This window comes from Oncorhynchus mykiss, chromosome 12 (genome assembly GCF_057628025.1).
Source record: "Oncorhynchus mykiss isolate SJ-2025 chromosome 12, ASM5762802v1, whole genome shotgun sequence".
Classification (NCBI taxonomy): domain Eukaryota; kingdom Metazoa; phylum Chordata; class Actinopteri; order Salmoniformes; family Salmonidae; genus Oncorhynchus; species Oncorhynchus mykiss.
The window spans coordinates 20293256-20319066 of record NC_143033.1 but is presented as its reverse complement, the minus strand read 5'-3'; the positions used below and the strand labels follow the sequence as shown (position 1 = coordinate 20319066).

Sequence of the window (25811 nt, the reverse complement as noted above, 5' to 3'; positions counted from 1 at the left end):
CATGACATCACTCTCCCAGAGTGAGTTTCAAGTGTAGGGTCGGTCAGTGAAAGAAGAGTGAAAAATAAAACTGCAACGGCGCATGGTAAATATGGATGTTTCATGTAAGTAAGGATGGTTTTACCTGATTTTAGCTTCTGCAGGTGCTTATCAGCTAGAGTATCAACCAGAGTTGGGTCAACATTTTAATAAAATACTGTTGATAAAGCCCACATGCCGGTAGATACTGTATCTTTATCAGCTCACATATAGTGCTGCTCAAGTCTTACCACAAGATGGCAGCAAATGTCCACAAACGATTTAATTGCAACCTGCTGTTCCCAGAACAGCTTGATTGTGAGAATGGAGGGGACTACTGTAGCTTCTTTCTCTTCCAAACGTAATATTTAACTTTGATGTCGCATTTAGATAAATAATCAACTTTTTTTCTAACATCCATCAAAGATCTTCGCACATAACTAACTACACGATTGTAGATTATTCAGTGTATGAAACCATTACATTACTATACATAAGATATCACATTTACCTTTTAAAGCCACAGTCTATACGTTTCCAGTAATTTCAACTAATTAAATATACCCCTTGATTTAGAAGAATGTGACTCGTAGCTCATACTATAATGAGATGAATAGTACAACTGTCTTTATTACCTTATCATAACTAGATAATAAAATAAAGACCTAGGCATATTACTTCATTGTTATGGTTGTGTTCTCATATAAGACAACAGAGTGTGGCTTTAAGGCACATTTTGAGACATTTGTTAAATTGGATTACCTTTATCACATTTTGTCCTATTGCACATGTATTACTTTTCATTGTGTGCTGTGTAGGGTAATACTTACTTTATTATAATTGCTATAACACATGTTATGTAACAGTTTATTACTGTATGTGTGTCATGGAATACAAATCACCAAAATCAAACATTGCTTCCTTTTTACATTTTATTCAAAATGTTATTCACCAAAGACAAATCTACCAGTCCATTTAGTTCCTTTTCACCACAAATGTTGCCTTTACAGAAAGTGAACCATCATTTCTCAAAACTTAAAGAAAAAAAGAAAGAAAATAACATATTTTCTAAATCCGTTTGAGTTAGTTCACACATACTGTAATTATCACAAACTATGTTCCTTGATTTCACTAACCAAGGCATTGGAGTGGCATTTAGGCCCTGAAAACAAATATCTTTCTGCATTGAGATTAAAGAAGACATATTCACGTAAACAACTATCCATATTATATAGTTAATTTACACATATATCGACATACAATCACTCTACAAAGCCTTAAAAATATTAAACACCTGCTATGTTAAAATAATGATGTACTAAATAGTGAAGGATATTTCAAAGACTCGTCTTAGGGCTGGCTACAAAATAGGGAATATATAGTGATAACAGTTGTTGGATACATATATAGTGATGACGATTGTTGGATACATCTCGTTTTAACCATATTGTCAGCATCACAGCACCACCTTCAAGAATTTGATCAATCAAAATAAAGTAAAAATACAATTGGAGTTGTCATATGCAACAGGAATATTGACAGCATGAAAAAAGTTAATCAAATAAAAAAAATGTTAAAAATACACACCACTTGAGGATTGTTATTTAAATTACTGCTTATTTAACCCATGATAGGAAGTTGGTTGTTTTTCACCAGAAACAGCTCATAGGGCCTAATTTCATTAGTTGTAGCAAATAAAATGTAATTGTATTTATTAGGGATCCCCATTAGCTGCTGCCAAGGCAACATCTACTCTTCCTGGGGTCCACCAAAATTAAGATAGTTATATACAAATGTGTTCTCTGTTGCTTTTTTTGAGGGATGAAGTCATTCAAACATAGGTTGTCCTTTCATAATTTTACAAAATTCCTTTTGGACATCAACACCCCATATCACTTTCCTCATTACTTATACCATTATACCATATACATATTCTAGGCCATGACTTAACTCAACACAAAAATACCCAGACACACCATAAAACAGGTGGCCTATCTATCTCGTAGAGAGGCGGCGGACGTAAGTAATTTGATTGGGCAACTTCAGGGAAATAAACTTTTTTTTAAAAGTTGGATAGTAAATAGAAAAGTTACTTTATGAATGACAAAATAACAAAGGAAAGGAAATATGGTAGAGTGAAAATAACTGGACAAATATGACAGATTAAAAACAAAAATGAACCAAAACATTCCGTGTGTGTGCTTGCGTGTGCTTGTGTGCACTATTGAGCGTTGATCTACATCTTGCTTTCAGTTTTTGGACGTTTGGCGTTTTCGTGGTCGTTTTCCTGAGAGATGAGCTGGTATGGTTTCTTCCTCTCCTCCAGCACAATGTTCCCCATCTCCACATCCTTGGCCTGCAGCTCCTGTCGAGATAGGAATTCCACAATGCCAGCCCCAATGGAGTCACCCAAGACGTTGGTTGTGGTACGCAGCCGATCACTACAATCCAGGAATAACGTAAGAAGAAAAAGCTTAACCAGGGTGAAGGAGTCATATACAGTGGGGGGAGAGACAGAGGTCGAGAGGGGTGGTGGGACATACAGTTTTTAAAAGAAAACCCTAGCCTATGTCCGCTGGGACGTTTGGTCATGTTATATTGAACAGGTCAAAACATTGACCTATTTCCTGCTTTTGATTAAAGGTAAACTAACGTCTTTAGATTACTCATAGTCAAACAAATGCAGAAGGGAAATAGTCCACAGCATTATCAGCAGAGACAATTCCAATATATCCTGTTAAAGAGTAGTCAGAACACTCCCTATAGGCTATCTCATATTCTAATCACTGTGAGAAACATCCATGTTTTCATTAAATGAGGCTTTGACTCTGTCTGCACATTCCATCCCTCCTAGTTTATGGAGAATGGGATTTTTTCTCACTACCCAATTAGCTGTGTAATTTCTGGGAAGGGAATTCTAATTGAAATCATTAATTTGGGCAACCTAATTATGTTTCTATGTTAAAACTAAAAAAAATGCAATTCCAAAAAGTGGAGCAAGACCCGAGGGATAGTACAAGTGTGTCACTAGGGTTGTAGTTGATAAAAAAAGGATGTTCGACCTTTAAAATGAAAGATAAATGGTTTGCGTTTCAGTTCCAGTCATTATACAATTTGTACACTATACACAATAAGTAGTGTGCGTATATTTGCACCATAATAGATTTATCATTATTCAAATATAATTTATCTATTCTTATGTCTCAATCTGAAAATGGGAAAAATTACTCACAGGAACCAATCAACTGCAATGATGAGGGTGATGTCATCAGTGGGAAGTCCAACAGAGGTCAACACAATCACCATGGTGACCAGTCCAGCCTGTGGTATCCCAGCAGCTCCAATACTTGCTGCAGTGGCTGTGATGCTGTTTTATAGCACAAAATGATGTATTTAAACTCTTATCTTGATAAATCATGTAATGTAATTGTAATCATATCAACATCTTTTGATTCTGTAAACATAAGCTTTAGCTTACTAACCTTAGATACTAATTCTTACCTGATTGTAATGATCTGACCTAAGTTCATGTCCATGTTGTTAACCTGAGCTATGAAGATAGCTGCCAGAGCCTCGTAAAGTGCTGTTCCATCCATGTTAATGGTTGCGCCGACCGGCAACACAAACCGCGTGATGCGCTTATCCACCTTGTTGTTTATCTCCAGACACTTGAAGGTGATGGGAAGGGTTGCTGAGCTGAGATAGAGACGGAAAGAGAAACAGATGGTGTTTGAGTGGTTGTTGTTTTAGATTTTTTGTATTAGATCTATTCATCATATTCTCCAGGGGTAAGCTTTAGTAACACTACTAACGAGGATGGTGATGTCTTATAGGCACATTCTGATCAAGAAAACTCCTGGCCCTACTATAATAGGCTTTGATTTGACATGAGTCAGGGCCAAGTCAGGCGAGGCTACAGTGTGGCGTAGTCCGAGCAGGCCAAGGAGGAGATTAATGTAAGGGGACCAACCTGGAGGAGGTTCCCAGGGCTGTGATGAGGGCCTCCACCAGCCCCATGATGAAGATGAAGGGGTTCAGCCGTGTGATGGCAAAGTACAGGCCGGGGAGGATGATGAAAGCGTGGATGGACAGGCCTATGATCACCGTGATGGTGTACATGGCCAGCTGACCACCCATCTCAGTGATGTCATCCATCTCCACGATCTTCCCCGATATGAGGAACATGATGCCGATTGGTGCATACCTGTAGAGCAGAGGACGGAGAAGAGGTTATGCTTGGGAAGGATATGGTCACATAGTTAAAAGGGACTTATTTTTCTGTGTAATACTGTAGGCCTGAAAAAGTCAAATGTTTAGTCTCTCACAGACAGAGATTTGAGAAATCATCAGTGCATTCTGAGAGTGCAAAGCACGGGCTAGCAAATTACCTTTATTCATAAACAAAACTTGGTTTAAATCTGTCAAATATCTGACTGGGAATATTTTGGATTTATTTGAGTGAACATGTCACTGGTCTTGGTTACAAAGCCTGTGTTACAAATTCATCTGTGGAATCATTTAGCATCAGGAAGCTACATGCCCCGAGATGGTTCTATGTTGGCCAATTATGAGATTGTGGTCCTGCAATTATCTCAGTAACCATAAAGACCTATAGCAGATCATGCCTGTTTATAGTTACCAGATAATTCATAGCAATACCTCAGGCAAGAGGCTAAATAAAGCCATTTGATTGAATTGAGAGGGAGAGATACACATAGTAACTCCCAACTCTACAGGCACTCTATAGGTAGACTTAGCATTTCAAAGCATAGATGTGTAGATTTCTCTGTGCCTGATCTAATCATGAACCACATGCAATGCAGGGGGTTTGCATAAACACACACACACACACACACACACACACACACACACACACACACTTAATGAATGATTATTGGACCATCATCATAACACACACACACACACCATCCTTATAAACACCTATACACACACCAACTACTCACCACATGATAATTGCCACCAGTCTCATGATAGCCTCATTGAGGCTGTCGAAGAAATCCCTGAGGGGCTGGCCCTGCTCCTTCATGTTGCCGATGATGAGGCCAAAGCACATGGAGAAGACCACCAGCCCCAGGGCGTTGACCCCGTTCACTGTGCCTGGGATAGGGATCACCTCCTCCCGGGTAATCTGCTCAGTCAGGTTGGTCAGGTTGAAGACCGAGTCATTCACCGTCACCGTTACATGGACAATTCGCTTCCCGTATTTGGTTTTGAACTGGAGGGAAAGAGCCGGTTACGTCAGTGATGGGTTATCATTGTCTTGTTAAAGTGATGATAGCATGTCATTTCCTTTAGTGAAAGTGTTACTGAAATAGTATTTTTTAAGTAATGTTACTGAATATTAACTCAGCCTCTTCATTTTGGCCTGTGCTCCAGTCTTGAAGTTGGATTTTGATGTGCATCTACTGAACATAGATAAGGTGTCTAGGGAAGGTTGTCAGACTTGTGCCCTTTCGATAGACTAGAGAGCAAAAACTCTAAAGGCACCTGCTCCACTCATCACAGCCTTGTGAATTAAACAATGGGCCTCTGTATGGCAGGAGCAGTATTCTGTAAGGTTCAGCTGGATCTATGATGACCCTGTATGGGGAGAGGGTCCAGACCACAAAGTGTTGAGCTCCCCATGGACAAAAGGTTTAGAATGACAGGAAATTAGCTCAGACCTTGCCCGGGGCCCTGCAAAACTGCGGTACCCCACGACCCCCGCTACTATTGCAACCCTGCCAATGCTTAATTGCAGTTCAGACCCCACTGTGTCCATCAACCATACCACAACAACTCCAAAACATTCAGATGAATAATGGAAGTGGGTTCTTTCTTATCTGCCGCTGGTGATCATTTTTTATTTACAGCAGAAGTCCAGGCTGTATAACAACCGGCCGTGATTGGGAGTCCCATAGGGCGTCGCCCGGGTCAGGGTTTGGACGGGATAGGCCGTCATTGCAAATAAGAATTTGTTCTTAACTGACTTGCCTAGTTAAATAAAGGTTAAAAAAATAAAAAATAAACATTTAAAAAATCAGATTTTGTCATTTGTTCCTAGTGGTCTGAATTTCTTTTCCAGTGTAAATAAAATCACACTCAGTTTATTTTATTTTTTTTATGTCTCTTATGTAATGATTTATCTCTACTCAGACATTCCAAAACCAGAAAGCTTCTTCTGAAAGTGTCAATAATGTGTCCATTCACAAAAAGTATTTCGCAAAACGTATCCTTTTTCATTACCATCATTATTTCAACAGAACCATTTCCTGTGACAAACTTTTACTTAGGGGTTAATCTGCTTATTGAATGAGGAAAGCTGTTTTACTTTATACCTTTCAGACTGTCAGTACAGTGGAAAGTATGGATTATATCCCTCGCGCTCCACGCAGGTCAGGTAATAATTAAAACAGTCACGCTGTTGATGTGACAGCTTGAGAAGACGTGCCCGCGGTTCATAACAAACCATACGTCAGACCACGCACCCATTTTTAGAATTGCATTTTCCCAGGTCCCGGTAAAGCAGGGGTTCCCTAACTTTTTTTGGACCACGACCCCATTTTGATATCTGAAAATTCTTGCGAGCCCAACCATGTGAAAAAAATGATGTAATTAACAGCAAATGTTTACTTTTTTATTTGGGGCTTTGGCAGAATTGAAAAACATTCTAACAGTACTTCTGATTGGCTTCTCAACTCACCATCATATACTTTTAATGTGGGGCTGTGACAGTCAATTCCAAATGAGTCTGACATAATGTCTCTTATCTCACCACCACTAATAAAATGGGTGTGCTTGATGCATGTCACATCAGAGATTCTCAAAATCAGGGGGTGTGGTCGACAGTGCGCACCTCATATCTGCTGTCACATCCAACCTGGATCTATATTTGGTTTTAATGCAGACGATAGCACTGAATCCAGCTTCACACAGATATGAGCTGGTGAAGGGTACCATGAGGTTTATAGTGCTTTCAAAACAACTGGGAACTCTGGAAAAATACGAGCTCAAATCATGGCTTCAGTGATCTTCAGGCTCGAGAAACTATTTTTCAAAACGAGATTTCTGAGTTCCCACTTACAAGTTCCCAGTTGTTTTGAATGTGGCATAAATGCTTAGAGGGAGACGGCAGGGTATTCCCATTGAGTCAGGAACAAAAACTGCTCCGTAGTGACCCGTGAATGCATTCGGTCACAGGACCGCTCGATTAGCTGTTCGATTTCACTTATCGGTATGTCAACTGAGCCAGGATCACAGTCAAACAGATTGGGAAGTAGGTCCTAAAGTGCTCTTCCAAGCATTGGAGGTGAGCAATCATCACTCATGTTGGACACTTACAGATGCTGTTTTCTGTCAGTAACATGCACAGGCGAGGGAAGGGGGCATGGCTTTTGGAAGACTCTCCAATAAGAATTCTTTCCTCTGAATCCACTGATTCGGTCACTCATCAGTAGAATGTTGTTTTAAAAAAAAAAAAAAAAAGAATTTTTTTAGTACTTTCCAATTCCAGTTAGTCTTGTTCCATCACTGCAACTCCCGTATAGACTGAGGAGAGGCAAAGGTCGAGAGCCATGCATCCTCCAAAACACAACCCGCTTGCTTACCCCGGAAGCCAGCCACAACAATGTGTCGGAAGAAATACCGTACAGCTGGCGAGTAAAGTCAGCATGCATGCCCAGCCCGCCACACGGAGTCACTAGAGCGCAATGGGACAAGGACATCCCTGCCGGCCAAACCCTTCCCTAACCTGGATGATGCTGGGCCGATCATGTGCCGCCTCATGGTTCTTCTGGTCGCGGCAAGCTGCGACACAGCCTAGGATCGAACCCAGGTCTGTAGTGACGCCTTTAGCACTGCCTCAGACCGCTGCGCCACTCGGGAGGCCACCCATAGAATGTTTTTGTATTTCCCATGCATGTTTGTGTTCAGTTCGTTCAGTTTCCCAAATATGTCTGTTACATAGTCAGGGAGACGCATTTTCTTTTCATTACACAGAAAGTCAGTTTCTTTTACATACATTGTGAATGACAACAGTACCTCTCTCAATGAGAAAAATTGTTCTAACACTCGATTACCATCAAGCCTCAGTATGAAATAGAACATTGTCATGCCTCCACATAGTTTTGCGAACAGGCGTGCACACAGTGGATGTGGTTTGATAAAGTTTACAATCGAAGTTACCTGCTGCAGTATATCTCTCCATTTGGAGAGCATAAGCTGGGGAGTTTTGAGTCATTCAGTTAGTTTCCTCTTGATTGCTAACAATAGCAAAAATTGTTCGTTTAACAGTGTTATCTCACAAAGGTATTGATTTGAGTCTCGGTGCCTCTGCCTCCCCACACATTGTTTTTTCACCATATCAATTGTGGCCGGTAATATCAAAGTCTCTGCAATAGTGTGTGGATTCATAGCGTAGCGGGCCTAGTCATTCACTGTGGGAATGATTCAAATGCAACGGTCAAGTGCAGCCTTTTCCCATGATCTGAGGGCGTTCTCTGGTTGAATTTGATTTTTTAGATTAGAATCATTTTCATTTAGATTTTTAAGGTTAATCACATTACAATGATTTTGAGATACAAAGACAATATTATAATATACCTGCAAAACACCAGTCTCAACGTCAACAGTGAAGAGGTGAATCCAGGATGCTGGCCTTCTAGGCAGAGTTGCAAAGAAAAAGCCATATCTCAGACTGGCCAATAAAAAGAAAAGATTAAGATGGGCAAAACACAGACACTGGACAGAGGAACTCTGCCTAGAAGATAAGCATCCTTGAGTCGCCTCTTCATTGTTGATGTTGAGACTGGTGTTTCGCGGGCACTATTTAATGAAGCTGCCAGTTGATGACTTGTGAGGCATCTGTTTCTCAAACTAGACACTCTAATGTACTTGTCCTCTTGCTCAGTTGTGCACCGGGGTCTCCCACTCCTCTTTCTATTTTGGTTAGAGACAGTTTGCGCAGTTCTGTGATGGGAGTAGTACACAACGTTGTACGAGATCTTCAGTTTCTAGGCAATTTCTCACATGGAATAGCTTTCATTTCTCAGAACAAGAATAGAAAGTTCTTTGTTTCTGGCCATTTTGAGCCTGTAATCGAACCCACAAATGCTGATGCTCCACATACTCAACTAGTCTAAAGAAGGCCAGTTTTATCGCTTCTTTAATCAGAACAACTGTGCTAACATAATTGCAAAAGGGTTTTCTAATGATCAATTAGCCTTTTAAAATGATAAGCTTGGATTAGCTAACACAACGTGTCATTGGAACACAGGAGTGATGGTTGCTATAATGGGCCTCTGTACACCTATGTAGATATTCCATAAAAAATCTGCCGTTTCCAGCTACAATAGTCATTTACAACATTAACAATGTCTACACTGTATTTCTGTACAATTTAATGTTATTTTAATTGACAAAAAATTAGCTTTTCTTTCAAAAACAATAACATTTTTAAGTGATCTCAAAACGAGTCCCTTTCCCTAGATAACCACGTCTCATAGCGTGCAGGCCGTCTAGAAAGATTGTTAGCCTACCCAGCTATACGAAGTGAGATTCGAACTGCCTCCCCCAGGCATCCCTCTCCTCCTCTAGGTCACTACAAGCTATCTAGCTAACCAACTCAACCTAGCTGCCACTGTGTGTTCTCAGCTAGCTAAACACTCAACCTAGCTGCTTACCAAACGACACCCATTCGTGAGTGTTTTTCATAAATTAAGCCTACATTTAAACATGGTATCTCTCCTGCAGTTGGCTCACAATAAATTATGTTATTTATTTTTAACCCCCTTTTTCTCCCCAAATTTGTGGTATCCAATTGTTAGTAGTTACTATCTTGTCTCATCGCTACAACGCCCGTACGGGCTCGGGAGAGACGAAGGTTGAAAGCCATGCGTCCTCCGAAACGTCCGCCGAAACACAGCCCAACCAACCCAACTGCTGTGCACCTAGCGACCTGGTTAAGCGTGCACTGCACCCGGCCCTCATCAGTCGCGATGAGATAAGGACAAGGACCCTACCCTCCCGAACCCAGACGACATCAATTGTTCGTCGCCCCATGGACCTCCCGGTCGCGGCCAGCTGCGACAGAGTCTGGGCTTGAACCCAGAGTCTCTGGTAGCACAGCTAGCACTGCCTTAGACCACTGCACCACCCAGGAGGCCCACAATAAATTATTTTGAGGTTGCTGTACAACTCCTGCCAGATTATTGTAGCCCTCTACCTTTACTGGTAGCTGCTCTGTTATACAGATACAGCTTCGGGTTACTATTATATTAGTTCATTTGATTAATTAGTATATTTGCATGAGAATATATTTTTTTATTCACATTCTTAGCTGAGAGACTACCACATCACCATTGCTGGGCATGCATGGCTGCTCCTCATTTGGATTTGAACTACAAGTGGAAGATGGTCATGACCTGTTCCCCGCCTGCCTAGGCATTGGCCATCTGCGAGATGCACTCTCTGACCACAGCATTAACTGCACCATCATGCCTGTAAAGGTGAGGGAAGCGCAGCTAGCCAGAGTTGAGGGCCTGGTTTTCACAGATAATTTGAGTCTCTGTGCCTCTGTCTCCCCACACATCGTTTTTTCACCATATCAATTGTGGCTAGTAATATCAAAGTCTCTGCAATAGTGTGTGGTTTCATAGCATTGTTCGCCAGTACCCACCCAGGGCCACCAAGAGAGGGAAAGCCCACAAAACTCTATATGCAAGCCTCGGAGCACTACAGGAAGTCAGACCAGCTGTTCCTGTGTCAAAAGGCCTTGCATTGTCCAAGCAGAGGTTTTCACACTGGGTTGTGGATGTCATCACTCAGGCCTATAATGGTGTAGGGCTCCCTGTTCCAGAACATGTGATATGTCACTCTACCAGAAGTGTCACCACATCCAGTGCTCCGCTAAAAGGCGTCCCCATGAATGAGATATGTGCAGCTGCTACCTGGTCGTCGCCCTGCACGTTCTTAAGATTTTAATTGGATGCCACACCATGGGACCTGCCATTTTCCCAGTGACATTGTCGCATTAATCAGAGGTTAATAGTACTATAACTGTACTGACATCTGAAAGGTATGTAGTAGAACAGAAGTTACGATTGTAATTATGGTTCTACGAATATCTGTAAGACCGTCAGTACTTTCCTGTCACTCTGAATCTTTGGGCAAGAATATTTTCTGAGACCGTGTGTGGTCTGATGTACGGTTTTATATGAACTGCAGGGGCACGTCCTACCATGCTGTCACATCACCGACGTGACTTTGTTGTTGTTATTACTCGACCTGTGGGGAGTGCGAGGGATATCATCCACAATTTAAACCGTACTGACGGTCTTCAAGGAATTCGTAGAACCATAGTTACATTTGTAGCATCCGTTTGTAGTAACAAAGTCATTAAATGCTTTACCTGCTGTGTGCAGGCCTGGACCATGTTTGGTGGAAACATGTTTCTGAAATGAAAGAGCATGATCATCACAATGAATGAACACAGGGGTACAATGGCACAAAAACAGTTCATATTTCCTCCACTAAACCCCTGACCCTCCTCCTACTCTAGTATGCAGCTAGCTACCTGATGAGATCCAGGAAGGCGTCGGCAGGGCTGATGTCCTCTATCTTCGACTGTTTCATGAACTCATCCTTAGATCCTTTCCCAGGGTGGATGATGAGCACCACGATGATGCCTATGATGACAGCGATAATGGTGGTGGTCATGTAATACACCACAGCTCGCATGCCCATCTTTCCTGAAGCCTTACTGTCCAGTGCTGCCATGCCTGGTTGGGAGAGACAGGGGAGATGTTGTTTAGAAGAACAGTATTATCCCATTGTGCAACATTTCTAACATTTCTTCATAGCAGTGGCATGAAAACACTTGAAATAGCAATTGCCTAGCCATATTAGCCTGCATTCTGGATAGCTCCTGAAGCTATGCTGATGTGTTGGATGGTGTTGGAGCCAGAGAGACAGAAGGGTGAGTCCTTGCTCTGGTCAAGGAAAACCCAATGCCCTAAGGCAGAGACAGGAACACTGTGAGAACTGAGGGGCCACAGAATTGTTGAGAAGTGTCTATGCCATAACAGGCAATTGTTGGCTGGTATTGGAACAGCAGGGTTCTCAGATATCTCATCATAGGTGAAAATGAGGTTGAACTGGGGCTATCAGGTGTAACATCAAGAGACCAGTGGCGATCCGTCATTCTGTTTTGAGCCCCACATTTTTAGCAACAAAAATTATAAAATATATTTTATTTTTTGGGCGGCTTGCCTGTTTTGCATGTTATTTTGGCATTAATACATATCAGTTCGCAAATAATGTTTAAAAAAATAAAATTGGATTGAGTTAATAAAGATGCATATAAAAACATGGTCTCTTTTCTATTTTCTTGAGTAAGGCAGCTCCAAATTGCAGGTGTTTCAGCCTAGCTCAGTGCTGGTGGGGCAAGCCAGCAGAAAATACAGAGCTCTGCTCTCATGGGGACACTACATTTTCTTTATTTAACTAGGCAAGTCAGTTAAGAACAAATTCTTATTTTCAATGACGGCCTAGGAACAGTGGGTTAACTGCAGAACGACAGATTTGTACCTTGTCAGCTCGGGGATTTGAACTTGCAACCTTCCGGTTACTAGTCCAACGCTCTAACCACTGGGCTACCCATCACCGCCAAGTCTATGGGTAGACCTCGAAAATTCTAGCCATTTGGGTGTTGCCATAGAGTTACATTAGAAGTGCCCATCCAAGAAGGCTCAAGGTCATTGGCCACAGATATAATTACGTCAAATCACATTATACAGTTGCAGTCAGAAGTTTACATACACCTTAGCCAAATACATTTAATGTCAGTTTTTAAAAATTCCCTGTCTTAGGACAGTTAGGATCACCACTTTATGTTAAGAATGTGAAATGTCATAATAATAGTAGAGAGTGATTTATTTGAGCTTTTATTTATTTTCTTCACATTCCCAGTGAGTCAGAAGTTTACATACAATCAATTAGTATTTGGTAGCAATGCCTTTAAATTGTTTAACTTGGGTCAAATGTTTCGGGTAGGCTTTCACAAGCTTCCCACAATAAGTTGGGTGAATTTTGGCCCATTCCTCCTGACAGAGCTGGTGTAACTGAGTCAGGTTTGTAGGCCTCCTTGCTCGCACACGCTTTTTCAGTTCTGCCCACAAATGTTCTATAGGATCGAGGTCAGGGCTTTGTGATGGCCACTCCAATACCTTGACTTTGTTGTCCTTAAGCCATTTTGCAACAAATTTGAAAGTATGCTTGGGGTCATTGTCATTTGGAAAACCCATTTGCGACCAAACTTTAACTTCCTGACTGATGTCTTGAGATGTTGCTTCAATATATCCACATCATTTTACTTCCTCATGATACCATCTATTTTGTGAAGTTCACCAGTCCCTCCTGCAGCAAAGAACCCCCACAACATGATGCTGCCACCCCCGTGCTTCACGGTTGGGATGGTGTTCTTCGGCTTGCAAACCCCCCCCTTTTTCCTCCAAACATAACGATGGTCATTATGGCCAAACAGTTCTATTTTTGTTTCATCAGACCAGAGGACATTTCTCCAAAAGTACGATCTTTGTCCTCATGTGCAGTTGCAAACCGTAGTCTGGCTTTTTTATGGCGGTTTTGGAGCAGTGGCTTCTTCCTTGCTGAGCAGCCTTTCAGGTTATGTCGATATAGGACTCATTTTACTGTGGATATAGATACTTTTGTACCTGTTTCCTCTAGCATCTTCACAAGATCCTTTGCTGTTGTTCTGAGATTGATTTGCACTTTTCGCACCAAAGTAAGTTCATCTCTAGGAGACAGAACGTGTCTCCTTCCTGAGCGGTATGACGGCTGCGTGGTCCCATGGTGTTTCTACTTGCGTACTATTGTTTGTACAGATGAACATGGTACCTTCAGGAAATTGCTCCGAAGGATGAACCAGACTTGTGGAGGTCTACAATTATTTTTGAGGTCTTGGCTGATTGAGTTTGAAGGTATGCCTTGAAATACATCCACAGGTACACCTCCAATGATGTCAATTAGCCTATCAGAAACTTCTAAAGCCATGACAATATTTTCTGGAATTTTTCAAGCTGTTTAAAGGCACAGTCAACTTAGTGTATGTAAACATCTGACCCACTGGAATTGTGATACAGTGAATTATAAGTGAAATAATATGTCTGTAAGCAATTGTTGGAAAAATGACTTGTGTCGCGCACAAAGTAGATGTCCTAACCGACTTACCAAAACTATAGTTTGTTAACAAGAAATTTGTGGAGTGGTTGGAAAACGAGTTTTAATGACTCCAACCCAAGTGGATGTAAACTTCTGACTTCAACTGTATGTACAGTAGCTTTGATTGGACTGTTCATGTCAACATCATACTTTCAAAATCCTAGCTAGCAGTCATTATGAATCAAGTCAACAATCTACTGGCAAATCCTTTTTAATCCTTGTCATATGAAGAGAAATAATGAAGAGATTATAGATAAAACATATCGGTGCTCATTGTCCATTGGACATAAACATTACACAACAAGTTGGAAATCGCAAATTCACCAATGAGTGGTTTGGAAGGAATCAGTGACGGGCTGTGTGGTCCCAAATCTGCGGTTAAGGGGCTGAAGCTGTCACGTCTGCTCACCGCTCTTCCTGCCCTGCATCACGCACTCCTTCCATCCATTATACACACCTGCCTTCCCTCATCACGCACATCAGCGATATTGGACTCCCCTGGACTCACTCATCACCTGTTATTACCTCCGCCTATATTTGTCAGTTCCCCAGCTCTGTTCTCCGCTTCTGCATTGATTGTCTTTTGTTTGTGTTACTCGTTTGCTGACGCTGTTCCTGTCTCGTTCCATGTCCGTTCTACATTAAATGTTTTACTCCCCGTACCTGCTTCGTCTCTCCAGTGTCATCCCATGTGACAGAAGCATGATTTGTGCTGCGCTCAAAACAATTTATCTCGGAACTGCGAAAACGTGACTTCAGTGAGTTCAAGACAACTGGGCAGTCGGGAATAAACTAGCTCCGACTGGGAAAAAAATGTTTTAAACAGTCATCCAACTCGGAATTGTAAATCTGGCCTCTTTCTAGAACTACGACCTGAAGATTAATGAAGTAATCAAGATTCAACCTTGTTTTTTTCTGAGTTGTTTTGAAAGCAGCATAAATCCAAGGAATGCCAGACTTTGAAGACAAAATTTGCCCACGAAGGACCACCTTCCTGTTCAAGTGAACACAGCACAAGGTGAGTCCAAAAATGTATTGTATGATGCTGCATAAATGATGTAATATGCCAGGGAGATATGTTTACTGTAGCTAAGAAAGTAATTCAAAATCAAATCAAAATGTATTTGTCACATGCAACGAATACATGTGTAGACCTAACAGTGAAATGCTTACTTACAAGCCCTTAACCAACAATGCAGTTTTAAGAAGAAGAAATAAAAGTAACAAATAATTATAGGGCAGCAGTAAAATAACAATAGCGAGGCTATATACAGGGGGTACCGGCACAGAGTCAATGTGTGGGGGCACTGGTTAGTCGTGGAAATTGAGGTAATATGTACATATAGATAGAGTTAAAGTGACTATGCATAGATAATAAACACAGAATAGCAGAAGCGTAAAAGAGGGGAGGAACAATGCAAATAGTCTGGGTAGCCATTTGATTAGACTATGGGTATGTTGTGTAGTAAGATGTTAGTAGCCCATGTGCCTCACCCTAATAATTTGGTCTATTTACTTTACTAATAATTTGGTCTATTTAATTTTGCCTACTGTTCTGACATGGTGGTGCACATGTAGCCTATATAGCCTGTTTTAGAGAAATGTCATCATTGAATATTGTAAGAGCTTTCACTGTCTGCTTATATGCCCCCTTTATTTATCCTACGGTTCTGACTTGGTGTACAGGGAGAACACTGTAAGAACAACCCACGTTCTGAATTCTGTCACTGTACATTTCAAAAGTGCTAAACAAATAGTTATATCGACTACGTCCGTCTTAGCTCGCTCGTTAATGTCTTAATCGAAATGACGGATTGCGTCTTATCCTCTTGTCGTCCCCTTATGCCATAGTTTGTACATCTCATTTGTCATTAGAAACCAAATTTGTTATAGCAAGTCAGCCATATCAGCTATGTTTTTATAAAAAAGGCAGTAAATGAGGCTGAGTGAACTGTTTCGCTGCCAGACAAGGTTCCGCTGATAACCAGGTGCAGCAGTGGTAAGGTGTTGGGACTGCTGTTGGGACAGCTTTATGTAGGCCCCAAGAGTTTGTGGGCACTGTTTGTCACGTTATAGTGCAATTCATGTATTGTTTAGTGTTGTGTAGTGGCTTTGCTGGCATGCATCCCACTTTTTTATTATTTTTGCCAGACCAAGATGTACAGTACATGCTGAAATCACCACTGCAAGAGACTAATAGATGACCTCAGTGTGATCTAGTCTACTGCCATGGCAGTCACTCTCCTCTTTCTCAGAGATTATTTATCATCTCTCATTATTGTAGACCAGAGATTATATGACCTGCTGGAGGATGCAGCCTAATACAAAGATTCAACAGGTGTGCAGATTAATGGGCTGCCTGACAGTCATCTGACAGAAATCAGATATCAGGTTAAGAGCAAAACATACAGGCGAGCAAATGTATTGACGTTCTCCATCTGAAATTAGATAAGGATTATGGTTTGCTTCTCCCGACTGACATCTCTCAATCTTACAAATAGGCCATGGGTAAGAGAGCCATTATAGAGAAAGACCTCTACCTGAAAAAGCGTTGCAATAAGGTTTGCTTTGGATTTTCCAAGGTGTCATGGGCCGTTCTGGTGTGTTATACCAATTCAGTGTGCTGATGGAGTAAGCGTTTTTTGTGTAAGCGAGATGTCTGTGCTTTAATTCTGTTAGGGGCACTGCCATTAGACTAAACCTCCTCACCCTCCATTTAACCCTCGTTCAACTCTCAATCTCCTTATCCCGCTTCCCTCTCCCACAATCAACCCTCTGCTGACCTGTGCCTCTGCTCCTTTCTGTGCCTCTTTATTTCACTATCTCTCCCTGTTTCTCCCTTTCTCTTTTTCTGTCTCTTCCCTCCATCCTCTCTCTGAGTCCTCAGAAACTTGTCCACTTGCCATGCGCCCATAATGACTTTGCATCTCCACATTGCCATGGAAACTGCAAACAAGCCTGTGTGACCACTTTCACAGGACTAAAGAAATTACTTATGTGGGTTCTTTTCAGGGGTTACTACAAAGACGAAGCATGAAACAAAAATTGACCCCACACATTTCCTTTTCTGCCGCTCTCCACAGTTCTACTGTTTTTTAGTGTTTAAAATGTGATCAGAGAAAGGATTCTTAGTAAACATTCACTGCTTCTTTCAAGCCAGTGTGAACATTCACAAATTAGGTTAGTTTAAAAAGACGTTTGTTTGAAAAGAAAATTAGATACAGATCAGCTCAATCTTACTTTGAGAAATGACTAGAGCTTGCTGCTGTAGGTCTAGTTTCAAGGTCACAGTAAATCACTCAGCGTTAGCATAGTGATGTCATTTATACTATACGTCATACCAAGCTAGGTCGTATGGATCCTAACCTTGTTGAGGACTCAGGAAGATACTAGATGGTGTAGTTACATGTCTGCTTGTGTAGCTGGGCAGTGGCCCCTTTATTCTAGGTCGTAACCTCTTATCCCACCACCCTCCAAACCACTTTCTGTATTTTGGTGCTGGGTGTCATGGAATGCCACAAAACAATACAGCTGTGTAGAAAGTGGCGGAGTGGCACATTGTGTGCTTTTATCCTTATGAAGTGAAGCAGGAGGAAGAGGTTCAAGGGGGTACCCATCCCAAAGCTACCCTCTCAGACCCACAGGCAGTGGGTGTCTTTTCTACTGAAGCTAACCCCACTCCCTCCATCCCTCTTCCCTCATTCTCTACACCGCATTTTAATAGAAAATGAGTACAATGAAGTGACTGTCTCCATGCCAGAGCCTAGAGACCAATGGGAATCTGGAGAAAAATGCATTTCACACGGATCAAGCACAAGTTACAGTACCTGTGCTTGTGCCTCAAGCCCCTTTGGCATTCTCCCTTTTCCTTTGGGCCTCCACACCTGTCTTTCAAACACCACTAAATCCACCCCTCATCTGCATGCTCAAAACATCTAAACTTGCCTCTGGTGGAGGGCATCCGTATAGTGACTTGGTGTACCTGTGATTAGACTGGATACTAGCAGGGGAAGCACCAGCATCTGTAGCATCCTCATCAGCAGCTCTCCGGGGAAAGAGAAGTACTTCACCTCTCGGTAGGTCATTTTATAGGGACGCAGTGCAAAGCCTAGGATTATACCTGGAGAATCAGAAGGGCTGATTAGTGGGCTTGAAACTGCATGTAGAACAGAGGACAATGAGAGGCTCTGTCTCTCAATCACCTCTAGAATGAGGTTTGTAGGTGAGTCTCCCTATTGGATTTTGGATTGCAATAGAAGAGCATGGGTTTCAAAGTGTGTGGGTGTGTGTGCGTGTCCGTGAGTATGTAGGCCTGTTTGTGTGTATTGTGTATGTAGGCCTGCCCGGGTCGGGTGTGGGGGGGGGGGGGGGGGGGGGGTTCACTCACCTACAATGACGGCAGCTACAGTAAAGAGCACGAAGGCGTGCTTCTTGAAGAAGGCCTGGACATCTTCTTTAGAGATGTCCTCCACTTTCCTTTTGGCCTTCATGGTCCTTATGTGGATGCCCTCCCGGATCCGCTGCATCCTAGTGTGGAAATACAAAGCCGGGAGAGTTTCCTCATTACTGTTCATGACTGCAGACGGGACTAGGGGTGTCTCACACACCTCTTAAACACCCAGAGAACCTAAACCAATGGGTCGGACTGGACCTTACCTTGGTGATAGCTACTGGAGATAGATGAAATGACACATGACAATACACATGCAGTTGAAATGGCACATGCAGACGTTCACATTGACATTGCAATGCAGTTGATAAGAGAAAAAAAGGATAGCTTCTTTTTCTTATCGCAAATCTTGACCATATGGTGTGTAATCAAAATAACAATGTACATAAATTGATATGATAAAATAATCACAGAACCTTGAGAAGAGAGCAAGTAATTTTAGTGTAACAAAAAAGCCAGCATTGTTTTCCATTATAAATCCATCCATGACAAGCATCGAAGACCCTGAACACAGGAAGCATGAAACCCTGCAGGTCCAGATCTGCATCCATAATACACCATGGCAAATCATTAGTCTATCCTGGAGGATTATAAATACAAAAACTCATGCACACCAGAATAATGGAATAACAAAAACAATATTTTTGTGCTTTCTTTAAAAAAAAACATTCCTCTTAGAGGAAATGTGTTTGTGCCCTCATACATTTAATAGATTCCCCATCATGCATTAAAGAAACTTAACAGAAAGCACCTTACAGCTCTGTATGTTCTCATTGGAAAGGCACAATTTGTCAATCAGTTGTTTGATTGAAAATGCCAGTTGGCAACACTCTGAACAAACTGCACATTTATATCCAAAGATTTTGTTTGCATTTCAATTAATGTAAATTATGTGGACATGTTACTATGGATAGTGTCAAATGTAATGAAAATCGGAACAAAGGATGAGACCTTTCATGCGTGGCCAACCGTGTGTACCCCTGATTTACAGATACAACAACACAAGGTCCACACAGACCTGGCCATTCCCTTGCTCAACACCACCAACAACTCTCAGTTGTTAGGAACTTCAAGAAATCCTAAAAAGGGAAGAGCAAAACAAAACACTGACCTTCACCAGTGTAGATGTTCCTTCTTTAGACAAACTCCTATTCCTGACGATGCTCAGGGTTATCCTCAGCCTGAGGACAGGTCAGGCAGGCAGGCAGGGAGCAGCAGTGGGTCCGTCAAGAAGGCAGAGAAGGGAGGAGAGATGGAGACTGGAAGATGGAGTGAGAGAGACGGGCACACAGAGAATGGTAGATGTGCGTATATGTTCTCTTAAGACGACTGAAGCAATCCCTCATACTCCCATTCTCTGAAGAGGGAGGAGACTTTAAAACTCAGAGAGAGAGGGAGGAGGAGGCAGTGAGGGGAGATGATAGCCCTTCATATTTATTGTTTTTCTATTAATTTTACACTGTTGACAGTTGACACACTCTCTCTCTCTATGATTTTGGGAATGTTATGTACCTAACTCATTCCAATGAGACTGCCCTCAGTGATGCTCAGAAAGCAGAAGTGAGTAACAGTGGACAGTAGGCTATTCCTTGTACACTCTTAGAAGAAAAAAACACGCATTGGCAGTCCACAAGGAAAACTCAATGAGGAGCTAACAACTCCATACACAGGGTTTTTATTTAACCAGGTAAGTTGACTGAGAACACATTCTCATTTACAGCAACAACATAGGGAATAGTTACAGGTCAGAGGGAGGATGAATGAGCCAATTGGAAGCTGGGGGTGATTAGGTGACCAGATTTGGAATTTAGCCAGGACACCAGGGTTAACACCCCTATTCTTACAATAAGTGCCATGGGATCTTTAGTGACCACGGAGAGTCAGGACACGCGTTCCCAATCACTGCCCTATGACATATTTTTACACCTTAGGAAAGAGTGCCTCCTACACCACATCCAGCAGCATCTGGTCTCCCATCCAGAACTAACCCTGCTTAACTTCAGAGGTAAGCCAGCAGTGGGATGCAAGGTGGTATGCTGCTGGTTTGGGTTAAAGGCTGAATACACGAACATGGCTCCCAACACAGTCTAAACAAGACTATGCTTGGTTCTGTGTTTCTGTCAAATCAAATCACATTTTATTTGTCACATGCGCCGAATATATACAGGGCGTACCAGTACCAGATCAATGTGCAGTGTAAATGTCTTCACTGATATACCTGAACCTGATTACCCGAGATCCAACTCAGTATCTGAACAGGTTGGATCCGAAATTTGTAGCCATGGACCTGGGATATGTCTGAAAATGTGTGAAATACCATCCAGATCACACTGAGGCATGGTGGTTACTTAGGCCTATAAAGAAGGAAAGTGTTGGAAAGATTTTTCAAATACAGTGAATAACTAGTGTTATTCGAAGTGGATGGAAACACTGTTGACTTTCTGTGTGAAGTAATGAAAAAAAACTTTGAGTCAGCAATCAGAAATACTATTAGACATCCCCAAATGTGAACTTTTATAGACCTAGGTTTGCGCTCAGGCCAGGTACTTCTATGCTTGCTCAATCAAAATCAAAATAAACATTAACATTAACAAAGGGCAAACAATTGACACAATGAATGTGCATGAATAAGCGGGAGACAGAAAGCTCATTGTTGGCAGAGAGGTGCCTATAGTGCATCTTCGTGACACACCTCTTCCCGTATGGTGCCGACATTTTAAATTAGGCATGTAATTCGAAAAATTTGAAGCTGTAGTGTAGACCACAACTCAATTATTTGAAAATGGCCTACAACAGAAAATGCATGTGAAAAGGTTCATTGCCTGCCAGACAAGTCAAAACAATTCTGATGGCTTACACAGCAATAAAGCTGCATTTTTTATCTTTCAGATCCATTTGGGTCTGATAGAGACCTGACCCAATTTGGATCAGATTCTCCCTCATCTCTTATATATTTTGGGTCAAATCTGGTTCATGATCTGATCCACCTCGGAACCGAATCAGATCGGTATTGATTTTTTATTTTATTTACAGGACCCTTGGGTGTCAGATGGGAATTTCACATATCCAATTTGGTTCAGATCTTAATTTCGGTATCCGAGAAAACCTGAAGTGGTACGAGGTATTTGAGGTAAACACAGTTGAAGTCGGAAGTTTACGTACACCTTAGCCAAATACATTTAAATTCAGTTATTCACAATTATTGACATTTAATCCTAGTAAAAATTCCCTGTTTTAGGTCAGTTAGGATCACCACTTTATTTTAAGAATGTGAAATGTCAGATTAATAGTAGAGAGATGTCACGATCGTCGTATGAAGCGGACCAAAAGGCAGCATGGTATGTGTTCATAATGATTTTTTAATAAAAGAAAGCACTGAACACTGAATACAAACTATACAAAACAATAAATTAAATAACGACCGTGAAGCTATACTGAGAACTGTGCTGACACAAGCAACTAACATAGACAATCACCCACAAACAAACAGTGAAACCCAGGCTACCTAAGTATGATTCTCAATCAGAGACAACTAATGACACCTGCCTCTGATTGAAAACCATACTAGGCCGAAATATAGAAATCCCAAAATCATAGAAAAACAAACATAGACTGCCCACCCCAACTCACGCCCTGACCATACTAAATAATGACAAAACAAAGGAAATAAAGGTCAGAACGTGACAAGATAATGATTTATTTCAGCTTTTATTTCTTTCATCAATATTCCCAGTGGGTCAGAAGTTTACATACACTCAATTACTATTTGGTAGCATTGCCTTTAAATTGTTTAATTTGGGTCAAATGTTTCAGATAGCTTCCCACAATAAGTTGGGTGACTTTTGGCCCATTCCCCCTGACAGAGCTGGTGTAGAGTCAGGTTTGTATGCCTCCTTGCTCGCACACGCTTTTTCAGTTCTGCACACAGATTTTCTATGGGATTTGCCATTCCAATACCTTGACTTTGTTGTCCTTAAGCCATTTTGCCACGACTTTTGAAGTATGCTTGGGGTCATTGTCCATTTGGAAGACACATTTGCAACCAAGCTGTAACTTCCTGACTGATGTCTTGAGATGTTGCTTCAATATATCCACACCATTTTACTTCCTCACGATACAATCCATTTTGTGAAGTACACCAGTACCTCCTGCAGCAAAGAACCCCCACAACATGATGCTGCCACCCCCGTGCTTCACGGTTGGGATGGTGTTCTTCAGCTTGCAAGCATCCCCCTTTTTCCTCCAAACATAACGATGGTCATTATGGCCAAACAGTTCTATTTTTGTTTCATCAGACCAGAGGACATTTCTCCAAAAGTACGATCTTTGTCCCCATGTGCAGTTGCAAACCGTAGCGTGGCTTTTTTATGGCGGTTTTGGAACAGTGGCTTCCTCCTTGCTGAGCGGCCTTTCAGGTTATGTCGACATAAGACTTGTTTTTACTGTGGATATAGATACTTTTGTACCTGTTTCCTCCAGCCTCTTCACCAGGTCCTTTGCTGTTCTGGGATTGATTTGTACTTTTCACACCAAAGTATGTTAATCTCTAGGAGACAGAACACATCTCCTTCCTGAGTGGTATGACGGCTGCGTAGTCCCATGGTGTTTATACTTGAGTACTATTGTTTTACAGATGAACGTGGTACCTTCAGGCGTTTGGAAATTGCTCCTAAGGATGAACCAGACTTGTGGAGGTCTACAAAATAAAATTCTGAGGTCTTGGCTGATTTCTTTTGATTTTCCCATGATGTCAAGCAAAGAGGCACTGAGTTTGAAGGTTGGCCTTGAAATACATCCACAGGTACACCTCCAATTGAGTCAAATAATGTCAATTAGCCTATCAGAAGCTTCTAAAGCAATGACATCATTTTCTGGAATTTTCCAAGCTGTTTAAAGGCACAGTCAACTTAGTGTATGTAAACTTCTGACCCACTGGAATTGTGATACAGTGAATAATAAGTGAAATAATCTGTCTGTAAACAACTGTTGAAAAAAATTACTTGTGTCATGCACACAGTAGATGTCCTAACTGACTTGCCAAAACTATAGTTTGTTAACAAGAAATTTGTGGAGTGGTTGGAAAACGAGTTTTAATGACTCCAACCTAAGTGGATGTAAACTTCTGACTTCAACTGTATGTACATGAAGGCAGGGTAAAGTGACTAGGCATCAGGATAGATAATAATATAAGAATAAAATAAAGAACAGAGTAGCAGCAGCATATCATTAATGTGTGTGTGTGTGAGTGGGGGGGGGGGGGTAGTGTAGTGTAGTGTGTGTGAGAGCCCAGCCTATCAAAGCATTTCATAATTACAGATGTGAGTGCTACAGGGCGATAGTCATTTAGGCAGGTTACTTTGGAGAACAGGGACAATGGGGGTCAACTTGAAACATATTGGGATTACAGACTGGGACAAGTGGAGATTAAAAATGTCAGTGAAGACACTTTCCAGCTGGTCTGCACATTATTTGAGAATGCGCCCTGGTATTCCATCTGGCCCAGTGAGTGTTTTTATTTTAAATGTGTTTATTTAACCAGGTTAGTTGACTGAGAACACATTCTCATTTACAGCAACGACCTTGGGAATAGTTACAGGGGAGAGGATGAATGAGCCAATTGTAAAATGTGGAGGATTAGGTGACTGTGACGGTATGAGGGGCAGATAGGGAATTTAGCCAGAACACTGGGGTTAACACCCCTACTTTTACGATAAGTGCCATGGGATCTTTAGTGACCACAGAGAGTCAGGACACCCGTTTAACGTCCCATCCAAAAGATGGTACCCTACACAGGGCAACATCCCCTATCATTTCCGTGGGGTATTTAGACCAGAGGAAAGGATGCCTTCTACTGGCCCTCCAACACCACCTCCAGCAGCATCTGTTCTCCCATCCAGGGACCAACCCTGCTTAGCTTCAGAAGCAAGCCAGCAGTGGGATTCAGGGTGGTATGCTGCTTGTTTAAAAGTTTTACTCACATCGGCCATTGAGAGCAAGGTCACACAGTCATCCGGAACAACAGGGGCTTTTATGCAAGTGTTGTTTTCCTCGAAAGCAAGCATAAAAGGAATTTAGCTCATTTGGGAGTTCTGCATCACTGGGCATTTCACACTTGCCTTTCCATTTGTAATCCATTATCATTTGCAAGCCCTGCCACATAGGACGAGCATTGAAGCCGGTGTAATAGGATTCCACTTTCCTGGTATATTGTCCTTTTGCATGTTTGATGTCTCATTGGAGGTCGTAGCAGGCTTTCTTGTATGCATCCATGTCCGTGTCCTGTTTCTTGTAAGCGGTAGCGCTAGCCTTTAGCCCAGTGAGGATATTGCCTGTAAATAGATGGTTTTTGATTTGCATACGTTTGTATAGTAACTGTGGGGGGGGACGTCGTCTATGCACTTATTGATGAAGCCTGTGACTGATGTGGTAAACTCCTCAAAGCTGTCAGATGAATCCTGGGACATATCCCAGTATGTACTAGCAAAACCGTCTTGTAGCCTCGCGTATGCTTCATCGGACCATTTCTGTATTGAGCGTGTCACTGGTACTTCCTGTTTGAGCTTTCGTTTTTAAACAGGAAGCAGGTGAATAGACTCGTGGTCAGATTTGCCGAAGGGAGGACAAGGGAGGGCCATGAATGCGTTTCTGTGGTTAGAAAAAAAGTGGTCTAGAGTTTTAGCACCCCTAGTGGTGCTGGAGACGTGTTGGTAAAAGTGAGGTAGAATGGTTTTAAGTCTCCCCATGTTAAAATCTCCGCCCACCAGAAACGCTTCTTGTTGGTGAGTGGTTTATTGTTTGTTTATGGCCCTATACTGTTTGTTGAGTGCCAAAGTGGTGTTGGCTTGTGGAGGGATGTAGACAGCCATGATAATTACAGATGAGAACTCCTTCACTAGAAGCAGCGCACCAGTTGTTTATGAAGAGGCAGACCCCTCTCCCTTTGAACTTGCCTGAGGCCGCCTTCATCCGATTGTGCCGCTGCATGGAGAAACCACTGAGTTCTATATACATAGGGCTCTATTTTAACAAACCTAATGAAATGGTAAATCTAAGCCCAGGAGGCACATAGGTTCAGGGGTGTGTGAGAAATATTTTAGCAATTTTC

The 25811-nt window shown here is 41.8% G+C and overlaps 1 protein-coding gene and 1 long non-coding RNA gene across 2 annotated transcripts; one reads left to right on the top strand and one right to left on the bottom strand.

The window, feature by feature from the left end:
- Nucleotides 1-12: 12 nt before the first annotated feature.
- On the top strand, nt 13-2459 carry LOC149979096 (uncharacterized). The gene is made up of 2 exons (XR_016484925.1): nt 13-104; nt 2272-2459. It is a non-coding gene; the product is annotated as an uncharacterized LOC149979096 (long non-coding RNA).
- On the bottom strand, nt 937-21439 carry LOC110537147 (excitatory amino acid transporter 1-like). The gene is made up of 10 exons (XM_021622958.3): nt 19818-21439; nt 18644-18783; nt 18239-18376; nt 11591-11795; nt 11426-11468; nt 4983-5254; nt 3989-4222; nt 3520-3714; nt 3251-3385; nt 937-2459 (listed from the first exon to the last, which is right to left on the bottom strand). The coding sequence occupies exons 2-10, from the start codon at nt 18780-18782 to the stop codon at nt 2255-2257; spliced, it is 1566 nt and encodes a 521-aa protein (XP_021478633.1). The 5' UTR covers nt 18783; nt 19818-21439; the 3' UTR covers nt 937-2254.
- Nucleotides 21440-25811: the final 4372 nt, after the last annotated feature.

Excerpts from the sequence above, each read along its gene's own strand:
- LOC110537147 (XM_021622958.3), bottom strand. The coding sequence starts at position 18,782 with ATGCAGCGGATCCGGGAGGGCATCCACATAAGGACCATGAAGGCCAAA. Across the intron at positions 11,796-18,238 it reads AGTATCCAGTCTAATCACAG|GCATGGCAGCACTGGACAGT; the intron begins GTACACCAAGTC and ends TCTCCCAACCAG. Across the intron at positions 5,255-11,425 it reads TCCAGGCCTGCACACAGCAG|TTCAAAACCAAATACGGGAA; the intron begins GTAAAGCATTTA and ends CTTTCCCTCCAG.